At 47.8% G+C, this 13884-nt stretch overlaps 1 protein-coding gene across 1 annotated transcript; it reads right to left on the reverse strand.

Annotated features, from left to right (window-relative positions):
• Nucleotides 1–3914: 3914 nt before the first annotated feature.
• LOC133887076 (ethylene-response factor C3-like) lies at nucleotides 3915–4940 on the reverse strand. The gene has a single exon (XM_062326986.1). The coding sequence runs from the start codon at nucleotides 4853–4855 to the stop codon at nucleotides 4106–4108; it is 750 nt and encodes a 249-aa protein (XP_062182970.1). The 5' UTR covers nucleotides 4856–4940; the 3' UTR covers nucleotides 3915–4105.
• Nucleotides 4941–13884: the final 8944 nt, after the last annotated feature.

The following is a 13884-nucleotide window of genomic DNA, read 5'->3' on the forward strand; positions in this document are numbered from 1 at the left end:
GTTTTCCTCCATGTTTGTACTACTCTTTTTGACCATCACGATGTTAGGACTTACAACTAATTAACTACGGTGACATATGTGTAGATTTCACTGGGCCCTCTTTGTCATCCAGACTGACTACAGCTGTATCGTTGTCCTCGACGGGAAAAGAAATTCAGCCACCGAATACCAACCCGTCATAGACTTGCTACAACGGTAAATTAATTATTTCATTAACGCTCTAGTAAACTTGGAATTGATTGAATCTAAGTCTAGTTACGGTCAATAATCACACTCGTACAGGGTGTAGACGCACTACGTCAAGAGGAAAGGATGTCACTTTCCGTTCCGGAAGGAATGGAGAATCGTAACAGACTTTCCTTGTAGGCTTCAGACCCAGGGCAACAATTTATGTGGCTACTATGTATGTGATTTCATGCATGGATGGACCGAAAGCAATTATAGTCAAATAGAAAAAGCTGAGGTAAGTGGTATAGATATTGATGTTTAATTTTTAGTTCCTACTAGTGTTCAAATAAATTGATTTCTTCAATTCTGGTACTTACAGGACCTCCAGCTAGAAACAGGTATCCTCACGCCGCTGAGAATCAATGCAATTCAGAAACAACTCTGCGGGTTCATCAATGACCAAATCATTCCAAAGTTGGGGTGGTACCATGTTCCCAAATGGTGTATTGACGGATTTGGCCCTTCAAAAGACCCGTGGAGTTCGTTACCTGATTCTTCAAAAGGCAAAAAACGTAGTTCAGGGTCCTCGGTCGACAAGAACAATTGAATGATATCATTTCTTACCCTTTTATTGTATACTTCTGTTAATTATGAACTATTATTGCAAACTATTATTAGTTATAATCTGTAGTCAATGACATGTGAAATAACATGGTTACGTATGCATGAATGAGATGAGATGAGATGAGAATGAATTATTTATGTGTGTGATACATTATGTGTTGAGATTATTATATGTGCACATGCTTTATGTGACATTTGAAATGGCTACATTTGGGGGGGGGGGGGATGGTCTATCAGTGCCGAAGTTACGAAGTGCTGGCAGATCATTAATGGTGACGAATAATATAACGTGCAAGGTAAAGTACTCTTGATTGTACTGATCCCAAATCTCAAAGCTTTCCGACCAGAGTTTCTTAAGATCATTGACTAAAGGCCTGAGGTACACATCGATATCGTTGCTCGGTTATTTCGGTCTGATATCAAGATCAACAACATAATGTATTTCCGCTTTTTACAAAGCTAAGGTGGAAGGTTGTAGATAGACAATACAACAGGCTAGGTGCTATGTCAGGTACTTATATTACCGAATGGATTCATGTCATCTATGCTCATAGCACAAACCTAATATTTCTCAATTCTTCAGCGAACCAACCAAATGTGGAATCAATGGTTCACCACTGAGCGAAATCCGTCGGGTGTTGTATCATTGCATTGTTCTTACGACCCTCGTTATGCCAACGTACCAATTGGACCTCCTTTCTATTGGCAAACAATCACTTCAGTCAGGGAATTATAAGAAAGCACCACACCACCTTCCTAGAAGGCCCTCTACTTTTCTTACCTCCATCTCCATCACCATCGTCATTTCTACGCTTATATCGATAAGTTCCACAAACAGGGCATTCCCCTCCAGTAGCATGTCCTTTAGCAGATCCAACAATGCTTTGAAACTCTTGTCAGTCCAACCATGGATTGCCTTCACCTGTAGAAGCTTTAGGTCCCCAAATAGCCACGTGTACTTCTTCTTACAGTTAGGATAAATGGTGCATTAGAATCTCGCACAAATTCTTGGAATTTAGCAAACTCACCATTATTATACTCATCGTGCCGCTCGACATCCTGCACCATCTGGTCCACATTCTCCATAAAATCCATGAGATCATTATCATTGAAACTTAATATGTCCTCATCCCTGAGATCATGATCTATATCACCGGGTGTAAGTCCTTGATCCACACTGTCAGCATCGAGACCCCAATCCATGTCTCATTCGTTAAAGCTTTCCTCGCCATGTTTGTTCCAACATGTATAATTCTCTTCAAATCCATGCATGACCAAGTGTGCATGGACATTATCTAGTTTTGGGAACTTTTTATCATTCCTGCAATCGTGACATAGACAATACATTGTTGTTTTACCCTGATCTTTCATATCTGCCAACACAACACTCATGAAATATTTCACCCCGCTCAGGTACTCCGGATAAGTCCGAGTCTCAAGGTACATCCAACTTTTTTCCACCATCTACAATGTAAAAATATTCATTCTGCATTAACAATTACCTTAATTGCATGATTAAGCATGCGATTAAAAATTCTATACAATTACACTAGATCTATGGCATCTCGCGATAGATCAAGCAAACCTAGTATCAAATCTAACATAAGTGCAACTTACTTATACTAAGATTTTGGATAGAGATGCAAAATTATTGATTACAACTCAAAGCACAAAAATATACTAAATAGGGGTCAGAGGAGGAGTAAAGAGGGAGATGCAAACCTTCAAAGACCTAACAACAATTTAAACTTTAAATCAACAAGATATAAGAGAGTCTCTAGCGGAACTGAAGAAAATCGCCAAAAGTTAGGCACGCAGTAGCTGGCCAGCTCTAATAACAAAGCTGAGTTATCAGTGACGGGTCGTCATATAACCCATCACTAATGTCAGGTCATAAGTGATGGGTGATGTTACGACCCATCACTGATGACTAACCCAAGGAAATCCGTTACTAATGCCAAGTGATAAGTGACAGGTTATAACATGACCCATCACTTATGATTAGTACAGGGAGACCCGTCACTAATATATTATACATTAGTGATGGGTGTAGTTACAACTCGTCATTGATGTCATTAGTGACGGGTAATTTTATGATCCGTCATTGATAATCTATCATCAATGATAGTTTATGATCTGATCCTGATCTAGGACTACATAAGAGATGGGTCTAAAAAAATCTGTCACTAAATTATCTCTTTTTTACCTATTTTTTACGTAGTATTAGCCGACTAATGCCTATATTGATCAGACCGTCTTTGCAGGCCAGGGCTTCCGTCGATAGCGCGCCCAAAGCATGGTCATACCAGATTGCTGCCGCGCCACAGAACACGGAAAAGAATTCTATACAACGGTACTACAGACGCCTCTTCTTACAACATGATGGCTGCCACGTCCCTAAGCACTTTGTCCTTGAGTTCATGGAAGCCCGATATTGTGTAGTATTGGGCATAATTATATATAGTGTCACCTGTTATATGAGGTCCGATATAACTAATTGCGTATAATTATATTCGTCAAGACGAGCAAAGAAAGGAAGCATCTTGGTTCGTTCCTTGATCTGTACTTGTGTTAGCGCTGACATTGATAGCTGCGGATCGTTATGTGGAAGAAGAAGTGGCTTGTTCCATCCATCATGAACAAAAAGGAAATTTTCAAGGACCTCTGGCTCTAGCACATCTTCTCTGCCCCCTTCTCATACACACTACCCAAATTCCGTTTGTTAATTTTGTCTCTCTCTCTCTCTCTTTTAGATTTTTCCTTGTTCCTTTTGGAAAATGGAATTTCATCGATAATATTTATTCGAGTACGTTTACAATTGTTCCTCAGTCAAACAAATGAATTGCATTATTTAACTATGAAGAAGACTAAAGACCACACCGGCCGGCCACGCCCTGATGATCAGGAGACTGCAACGTGCCTGCACCTTAAATAAAAGAGTAATTGCTGTTACAGAGTCACACAAGACAATCGAAGCTTCAAATAATCACATGGTGCTAAGAAGACTAGAATACTATATATGCATGATGATGGTCCGTGTCTCCTTGATTTTTCATAAACACTGATGCATGCCTATTTTCTCAACTTGGTCCCTATAGACAAGTCTAGGTGGAGATCGTAGGTGAAGAAATATAAACTATACAACTATTCATACACATTCATGGCTCCCACCGAGACTGAGTGGTGGGGTACAGACACAGATTGCAGGTAGTGACATGACTAGTGCGCGCATGCTAATCGATGGCTTGCCGTGCCATGGCATTGGCTTGAAGGCAATGGTGTTGAAGACGACGACGGCGGCGTGATGTGCTAACTAATACTCCAGCTCGGAGGATACCCGGAGGAGCTCCTCCAAGTACTCAGTGCCGAGGTCCTCGAGCTCAACCACGCCGTACAGACAGGGCGGCGCCACCTGCTGCTGCGGAACCACCACGGCCCTGCTGGAGATGCCGGAGCCTCCAAGCGCCGGCCGCCACTGTGGCTTGAGATTGTTTTCGCTTGGGGAGAGCTTGCGCCTGCGCGTGCGCCTGGAGTGGCGATGCTTCAGTGCAAGGACGGGGGAGCCCCCGGCGGAGACCGCGAGCGCGAGCGCCCCGAGTGATTCTTGCACGCGCTCCATGGGGAAGTTGAGGACGGCGGCGGCGCCACGTGCGGAGAATGCGGCCTGGTCGTAGGCGAGCGCAGCGGCCTCTGGGGTGTCGAAGGTGCCGAGCCACACGCGGGCGCCCCTGCGCGTGGAGTCGCGGATCTCGGCGGCAAACTTGCCCCAGGGCCGCTTGCGCACCCCGATGAAGGCCTCCGGGCGCTTCTCGCCTGTCGAGGCTTCCTGAGACAGGTGCGCATCGCGCATGTTCTCCGACCCCATGCCCACCTCGGAGGAAGAGGCGGGGGAAGAGGAAGAGATGGAGTCGGAACTCTCGTCGGCGTCCAAGCGTAGGACGAGCGCGTTGAGCTGCATGTGCATGTCCAAGTCGTCGCTGTCGGCCGTGTCGAAGGTGAGCCACGCCGACGCGGCTGGTGCTGCAGCTGGGTAGGGGTAGCAGTAGGAGGAGTCCTGCTCCATTGCGATGATGGATCCTGAATATGCTAGGTCCTGCTGTGAACTATTGATCTAGCAAGGTCATGCGCGGGGTTTTTATAGCCTTCTGTATTTTCTTTCATTTCTTAAAGTTCTGCCTCCTAGTTGGATTCTTGTATGGATGGATGGCTTCATTTGACTTGTCCAACAGGTCGACTGTCATGAGTGATACCCTGCTGACGTAGGGCGGCGGGATACGACAGACTTCCCCAAAAGCACTCTATCCCCAGCCTCCCTCTTCCTTCCTTCCTGGAAGCAGGAAGCAGGAAGCATGCATTTCTTAAATTCATAATAGGAAAACATACGTTACTGATAAATTAAGTGAAAATATATCTTGATTTATTTATAATGAGGGATTGATAAGTTTATAGTCTTAATTTGATGAGTTTTGGTTACATGAGTATGTCTATATGTTGCAAATATAATCATGTCTCACTAAAGGTGAAAAGGAAATTAAGTTTATGGTTTTGTCTCTAAGTGCAAGAAAATTGTACTCACCGGATGGTCTGGTATGTAGAAATTGTACACATCAGATAGTTCGGTGATCAGAGGCAGTACACATTGGAGCTTTTTCTCTACAGAGGCGAAACTTAGACTGTGCACCGGATGGTCCAGTGGTCAGAAGATGTGAATATTGGAGCACTTTCTAGAAAGGTTTGTTTTATGTGCTAGAGAGAAAATGTTCACTAGATAGTCCGACGATGAGCAGAATGAACAACGGAGGGTACACTGAACCATTTATCAAAGAAGGTTGCATCTGTGGAAAAGGAAATACAATGCACCGGATGGTTCGTCGAGTACAGAAGGGAACATCGAAGCATTGCACCGGACTATTTCTTGTAGAGAGAAAATTTTTCAGAGAGCAGAAGGTGTTACTCTCGTCAGATAGTCCGGTGTTAAGAGGGTGTGAGGTATCGTCCAAATAGTATTCTAATTAATCATCAGGAGGATCATTATTTATAATCACAACCTCGACGATTAACCAGAATACCATTCCGGTAGTCCCGGCACGTATTTTGTGCCCAGGATCGGAACACATGCCTTCCAACTCAAATATCACAACACAGTTTAATAGAGAGCAAATAATTAAACTGGATTACCATTATTAAACATGCAACTGCTTCCACAATTTACAACAAAAGAGGAACAACAACAACTACGCAGCGGAAGAAAAACCTATACAACAAAAGAGTATGGAGCCGTATGCCCTTAGGCTCCATACCAAAAGCGCCGGAGTTCGGAGTAGAAGGTGCTACTCCTGCCCGCCACCCTGATCGGCAGGCACAAAGTAGCCGAACACAGCCTCTTCCTCGCCAACCTGCGAACCTGAAAGCAACTTAAGGGCAGCACCCCTTAGTACGAAGGTACTAGCAAGTCTTACACAGTATGAGTATATATATTCTCGACTCCAAGGATCATGCATTTAAAGCTGTAGTAAGGATTAAGACATGTTTAAGTTCATTAAGCGGTAAGCAACCTAGACTCTAGGTGTAAGCAACTGACTTAACTAACCACCGACTCAAACCCTGCCAACCAACTGATCAGAACAGATATATGAACAACAAGTGTATAAAAGCAAACCATTCCCACCAAACCACCAACCACATACCGACCAAACCACCCCAATCCAACCATGCCACAACCCACATCGAAACTCTACGACCAAAACATGGTCGCTCGGTGGAGATAAGCGATAGCGATGCTCATGACCGAGAGCGCGGCAGTTCGAACTGGTTATACACCATGCAGGGGGATACTCCTGGACCCACACGACACAGGGACCATACGGCTTGTGCCACCCGCTAAGATGCACACAAGGGGGTACCCGTGACAACCTTTCCCAACCAGGCCCAACCATGTGGATCAACCATAGCTCGGCGAGGCGGTATTAGAACTACTCCCCGAGCAAACTAATACCGCTAAAAGCCCGGACTCAAACCGGACTCACACTGTCTATGACGAGGCCCACATGACCACGTCTGCGAAGGTAATCAGCTCGCCTACCATTATATCAGCATGTGGTGAGTAAGGTATGTGCTAAAGGCGACTACACCGATGATCGGTGCTTAACCGGTGCAAGCGGTCTACGGTGTCCGGGTTCCCTCCCGGAACTGCCTGAGGACTCCTCGTGAGCAGATGACACCCCTAACACCGCCCACACCTCGTCTCAACTCACCACTCACCAAACCGACTCATCATCAACACAACCATAAGTGTGAACAAGTAATAAGTCCTAGGCTCGCGACAACGGTGGACGCCGTCGTCGACTTCTACCGGAAAGCCTAAGTACCACTAAGCATAGCGAACTAAAATTAGACCTCGATGACACCACTAGGCTCCTAGGAACAACACATGACACGTGACCGAAATGGGATAATGCATCGGCATAGGTTCTACCCAACTCAGTACCCGACACATGCAATGTATACATAAGCGTAGATAACATATTAAATTTTCAAGTAGACACGGTGCAATATGAACGATGCTTGCCTTGCTGCCCTGGATCAGAAAGGTGGGACGCCTCACGATCGCCCACGGCCTCCGGGATCGACGGATCGGCGTTCACTATAGAGAGCAACGCGTGCAATGTAATGAGCATGTATGAAATGCGACCATATAAGAAAAATATGCTCCACAATACATGAAAATATTTTTCCCAGATCACACTATGCAAAATAAGAGTTTTCCCAGTGGTCTCACAACTTTCGAACATGGCATTGACTATTTGTGCTTTAACTAAGCTGAAACACATTTAATCAATAAATAAATTCTCAGAACGTATTTAATGAGTTTCAACATTTTTAACATGTAGTTCATATTCCTACGAAGCCAACGCAACTGGTCTCATGAAGTTTGGAGTTCGTACGAATTAACTATGAATTTTACAAGCCACCAGCTATCAGGAAAGCCTGATAAACCGTGCTCGGGGTGCCCGGGATGAACAGTACTCGCGGGGTACCCGGGATAAACAGTACCCTGAGTGCTCGGGGTGAACAGTACCCGGGGGTGCTCGGGGTGAACGGTACCCGGGGGTGCTCGGAGTGAATACCCGGGGTGCTCGGGTGAACAGTACCCTGGGTGCTCGGTGAACAGTACCGGAGTGCTCGGGTGCTTGGGTGCTCGGTGCGGGGTGCTCGGGTGAACAGTGCTCGGTGCTCGGTGAACAGTACCCGGAGTGCTCGGGGTGCTCGGGTGAACAGTACTCGGACGCTACAGTAAAATCAGCCTCGTGCAGCTCCAGAACAGCAGCCATTACGAAGGGAAAAATTGTGCTAATCTAACATAGGAGTCTCTCTAAATCAAAGTAAAAATGCCTAGAAGGGTGTACAGGGTCTTAGACTTTGCTCAACCGTCTAGCTACATGATTCCTAACTCAAATCCACATAAAATCCTTATTTGTTCCCAGACTGAAGAACTTTAAGAACTTTGCAACCCTAGTTCCATATTCAAGATCTATCCAACCAAAAATAAGCATACTTGCTATGGGAGCCTAGCAGACTCACCCAAGGTCCTTTGCTGAGATTGGTGACCGCCAGTTGAAGGAGGAAACGACGGAAAATGGCTTGGAGAAGAGAGGAAAAACTGCTGCTTCCTTGCTTCACCCAAAGAACACCAAACAAGTTCAGAACCAGCTCGAATTCCTTCGGGGAAACTGAAAATGAATTGGATGGACGAGTAGTCCTTGAGCTGGTGGTCACGTGAGTACCACATACGTACCTTGATCTTGCTCTCAGAGGTAGGGATCCAAAGGGGAAAAAGGGAGCCTAAGAGAGAGAGTGAGAGACAGCCAACTCCAACTTGCTTCCTCAAAAAGCCTTATCTGGTGGAGTGGGTGAGTAGTACGTATGGGCAAGTTTCTTTTTAGGGGGAGAGAGAGTGTTGTTGCCCACCTATAGAGAGATATTTTCCACCCAAGTGGGCCCCATTTAACTAGAGGAAAGTCCAGACTTGTTTCTAGCTCCTTTATTTCTCTTAGTTTTTCTTCTCCCACCTTATTGATTTAAAGTGAGGTGCTCCAGTGACCCAAACTGAACATGAAGTTGAAATTGCATGTTTTAGGATTAAAACACACAATTACGGATTTCAGGATGTGACAAACCTCCCCCCTAAAAAGAATCTCGTCCCGAGATTCAGTACGAGTCGGGGAGAAAACGATGAGCACACTCATGTGAGAGATTCCAAATATGCCATATTACGACATCTTTCACAAGTCCTCAAAGAACTCAGGATACTCGGAGCGGAGCTTATCTTCCCGCTCCCATGTCGCTTCGGCTTCTGTATGGTTGCTCCATTGGACTTTCAGGAATTTGATAGAATGGCGTCGTGTCTTGCGCTCGGCTTCATCTAAGATACAATTTGGTCGCTCACAATATGTCAAATCCGGTTGCAAATCTTGGGGTGCAACATCAATGACTTCCGTCGGAACTCGGAGACACTTCTTCAATTGTGACACATGGAACACATTGTGTACGGTGGAGAGAGACGGAGGCAAGTCCAACTGGTACGCGACCTCTCCACGCCGAGCAAGAATCTGAAATGGGCCAACATACCGAGGCGCCAATTTGCCTCGGACTTGGAATCGACGAACGCCTTTGAGAGGTGAGACCTTCAGGTACACGTGATCCCCCACCTCAAATGTGAGCTCTCGGCGACGTCGATCCGCATAGCTCTTCTGCCTAGACTGGGCTGTGAGAATACTCTTGCGGATATTCTGGACATGGTCTTCTGCCTCCTTGACCAAATCCGGACCCAGAAAAGCCCGCTCACCGGATTCAGACCAATTCAGCGGCGTACGGCACCTCCGACCATAAAAGGCCTCGAATGGCGCCATCCCAATACTAGCCTGGAAACTGTTGTTATACGAAAATTCCACGAACGGCAGGCATATGTCCCACTTCTTCCCATAAGTGAGCACACAAGCACGGAGCATATCTTCGAGAATCTGATTTACCCTCTCCGTCTGACCATCCGTCTGCAGGTGATACGCCGTGATGTGGAACAATTCGGTTTCCATAGCCTCCTGGAAACTTCTCCAGAAATGAGAAGTAAACTGTGTACCCCGATCAGAAACGATCTTCTTCGGCACTCCATGGAGACAAACAATTCTAGTGAGGTACAACTCCGCATACTGCTTAGCAGAATAAGTGGTCCTGACAGGAAGGAAATGCGCGGACTTTGTCAACCGGTCCACGATGACCCAAATAGAGTCATACCCACTCGAAGTCTTCGGTAAACCGGTAATGAAATCCATCCCAATTTCTTCCCACTTCCAAGATGGAATGGGCAAAGGCTGGAGTGTGCCGGCAGGCTTGATGTGTTCAGCCTTCACCCTTCGGCAGACGTCGCACTCAGACACATACCTAGCAATCTCCCGCTTCATGCGAGTCCACCAGAAACGGGGTTTCAAATCCTGATACATCTTCGTACTGCCAGGGTGAATGGATAGCAACGAATCATGAGCCTCATCAAGGATCTTCTTCCTCAGCGCCTCGACCCTCGGAACCACTAGACGGTCCCCAAACCAGATAACGCCTTGATCATCCTCAGTAAAGCACAAGGCCTGCCCGATCTTCCTCTTCTCTCGAATTCGGGCCATACCCTTATCATCCCTCTGTGCAGCCTCAATCTCATCAATGAGCGTGGACTTGATTTCGAGATTGGCAATAAAACCATCCGGCACCATATCAAGCCCAAGACGCCGGAAATCGTCGCATAACGTGGAATCCATCGGCGAGGCTACAAGACAGTGACAATGAGCCCTTCGACTCAAAGCATCGGCGACCACATTCGCCTTGCCAGGATGGTAGTGAACCTCCAGTTCGTAGTCTTTGATCAACTCAAGCCACCTGCGCTGCCTCATGTTCAAATCTGACTGCGTGAAGATGTACTTCAGGCTCTTGTGATCCGTGTAGATACGGCACAAGTTGCCCATCAAGTAGTGGCGCCACATCTTCAGAGCGTGCACGACAGCTGCAAGTTCAAGATCATGTGTCGGATAGTTCTCCTCGTGACGCTTCAGCTGTCAGGATGCATATGCAACGACTCGGTCCTCCTGCATCAAAACACAGCCGAGACCGATGCCGGACGCGTCGCAATACACATCAAACCCTCTGGTCACATCAGGCTGAGCAAGCACTGGAGCGGTCGTGAGCAGCTTCTTCAATGTCTGGAAGGCAGACTCACAGGCATCTGACCACTCAAACACGCTGCCTTGCTTCAACAACTCAGTCATCAGCTTTGAAACCTTGGAGAAGTTCTCGATGAACCGACGGTAATAGCCTGCAAGTCCAAGAAAACTCCGGATCTCACTGACATTCTGGGGCTGAACCCAGTCGAGCACATCCTGCACCTTGCTCGGGTCAACTGCCACCCCGTTCTCTGATAGAACATGTCCCAGAAAAGCCACCTCCCTGAGCTAGAACTCACACTTGCTGAACTTGGCATACAGCTGATGCTCTCGGAGCCTGCCCAGAACAATACGGAGGTGCCCAATGTGCTCTTGTACAGTCTTGGAGTATATCAGAATGTCGTCAATGAAAACAATGACAAACTTGTCCAACTCCTCCATGAATACCGAGTTCATGAGGTACATAAAGAAAGCCGGCGCATTAGTCAAGCCAAACGACATAACGGTGAACTCATACAAGCCGTATCGAGTAGAGAACGCTGTCTTTGGAATATCCTCTGGTCGGACCTTGATCTGGTGATAGCCCAGCCTCAAGTCAATCTTTGAGAAGACTCGGGCTCCAGTCAACTGATCAAACAAGATGTCAATCCTAGGAAGCGGATACACATTCTTCACCGTGACTGCATTCAGCGGACGGTAATCAACACACATCCGGAGAGTGTCGTCCTTCTTCTTCACGAATAGAGCCGAGCATCCCCAAGGTGAGGAACTAGGACGAATGAAACCCTTCGCCAGCAGCTCCTGAATCTGCTTCTTCAGCTCAACTAGCTCAACTGGCGACATCTTGTACATCTTCTTCGAAACCGGGGCCGCACCGGGCACGAGATCAATAGAGAACTCCACTGCCCTACCAGGCGGCATTCTAGGCAACTCATCCGGAAAGACATCCGGAAATTCCCACACCACAGGAATGGTCTCCATAATCCTGGTGGGGACAGCCTTTACGGCGAACAGGCAAGATTTGACATCCTCTAGCTTTAACTGGACCCGAGTACCTGACAGACCATTGAGGGTGACGGTCCGCCGAGCACAGTCCAACACAGCTTTGTTCTTGGAGAGCCAATTCATTCCCAGAATAACATCAATTCCCTTCGAGTTCATCACTAACAGATTGACAAAGAAGGGAACTCCATTGACAATTACCGCCGCTTTATTCACACACTGGTTGATTAAAACTTTGGCCCCTGGGGCGTCTATAAGGTACGGCGTGTGGGTAGCACTGACTCTCAACCCACTTTCCCAAACATAATCCGAAGATATAAAGGAGTGAGAGGCTCCTGAATCAAACAAAACCACTGCAGAAAAGATGTCAGAGTTGAAACTCATATCCAACGTACCCATTAGGACGGTGTCACCCTCCTGAACCTCGTCGGCGGTAGTGTGGCGAGCTCGACCACGCTTGGGAACGTGAGTCGCCTGCGAAGACTGCAGTGCTGACTGAGCCGGCGGTGGTCGCGGGGCACTCACCGCGGCTCCCAGCCTCGGATACGGGCACTCCCTCGAGAAATGGCCGATGCGGCCGCAGTTGAAGCACGGACCGCCTGAGCCACCAGTCACGCTCACTTGGGAGCCGGCTGGTCGTGCAGCCTGCCCCTGTGGAGCGGAGAACGCAGGACGTGGTACAAACCACATCGGTCGTGGGTAGCCAGCCGACGGCGCCTGAGACTGTGGAGGCTGACTCTCAGAGCGGGCGCGTTGCGAGCTCCCGCCCACAGAAGACGAGGAACCCCTCTTCCGCCTCTTCTCCTCTTGGTGGCTCTTATACTTGAGCTCCACCGTGATCGACGTGCTCACCAACTCGTTGAAGTCGGCGAACTTATGCGCGGACAACCGGTCCTGCATCTTCGAGTTCAGGCCATTCACGAAGCGGCACTGCCTGCGCGCATCCGTGCTGACCTCCTCGGTAGCGTATTATGCAAGGTGGTTGAACATCTGCACGTACTCCATCACCGCCCGACCTCCTTGCTTGAGGTCCTCAAACTCCCGCCTCTTAGCCTCCATGAGGCCACTCGGTATGTGAAACGAGCGGAAGGCCTCGCGAAACTCCGCCCATGACACGTGGTGATCGGCGGGGTGCATGGCCAGAAAGCCGGACCACCACGCACCCGCCGGGCCCTGAAGCTGATGGGCGGCGAAGAGCGCCTTCTCGTGATCCTCACAGCGAAGAAGGGCGAGCTTCTGCTCAATCGTTCGGAGCCAGTGATCAGCATCGAGAGGATCCTCAGCTCGCGAGAAGACCGGCGGTTGAGTCCGCAAAAAGTCCGAGAAGTCGTCTCGGCGCACGGCCCCACCTCCTCCATGAGGAGCCGCGTTGCGCACGAGAGCCTCCAGGAGCGCTTGGTTCGTCTGGAGGAGAGCGTGATTCGCTTGGCGGTTCTGCTCGATTTGCATGAGCACATCCGCCATGGTCGGCGGTGGAGGAGGGTTGTTCTGACCGGAACCCTCCGGAACCTCCCCACCACGCCGAGTGACAACCATTCTGAAATGTAAAACTAAAAGGGGAAACGTCAAATTCCGACTCAGCACAATGCATTCGCCGGATATATTGTTAGAATCCCGTAATACATGTATAAATATGAATGCATGCATGAATGCCATGAAATGATGCATGCTCGAACCTAGCTACCGCTTCTTTCTCAAAATAAGAACCGCACCTGCAAGCATCAAAATCACAGGCAGTTTATAACATCCAGAACGAACCCTTCGCGCTAGAAAGAGTATGAGCGTGAACGGCCCTTGTACCACATGCCGTACAAGCGACAATCCATACGTCGACAACAACGTATTCACTTCCCGTAGACCCTACGGGACATCTCGTGTAAACGCC

The sequence above is a fragment of the Phragmites australis genome, chromosome 12 (genome assembly GCF_958298935.1).
Source record: "Phragmites australis chromosome 12, lpPhrAust1.1, whole genome shotgun sequence".
NCBI lineage: Eukaryota > Viridiplantae > Streptophyta > Magnoliopsida > Poales > Poaceae > Phragmites > Phragmites australis.

Coding starts and splice junctions, on each gene's coding strand:
- LOC133887076 (XM_062326986.1), bottom strand. CDS start 4,855: ATGGAGCAGGACTCCTCCTACTGCTACCCCTACCCAGCTGCAGCACCA.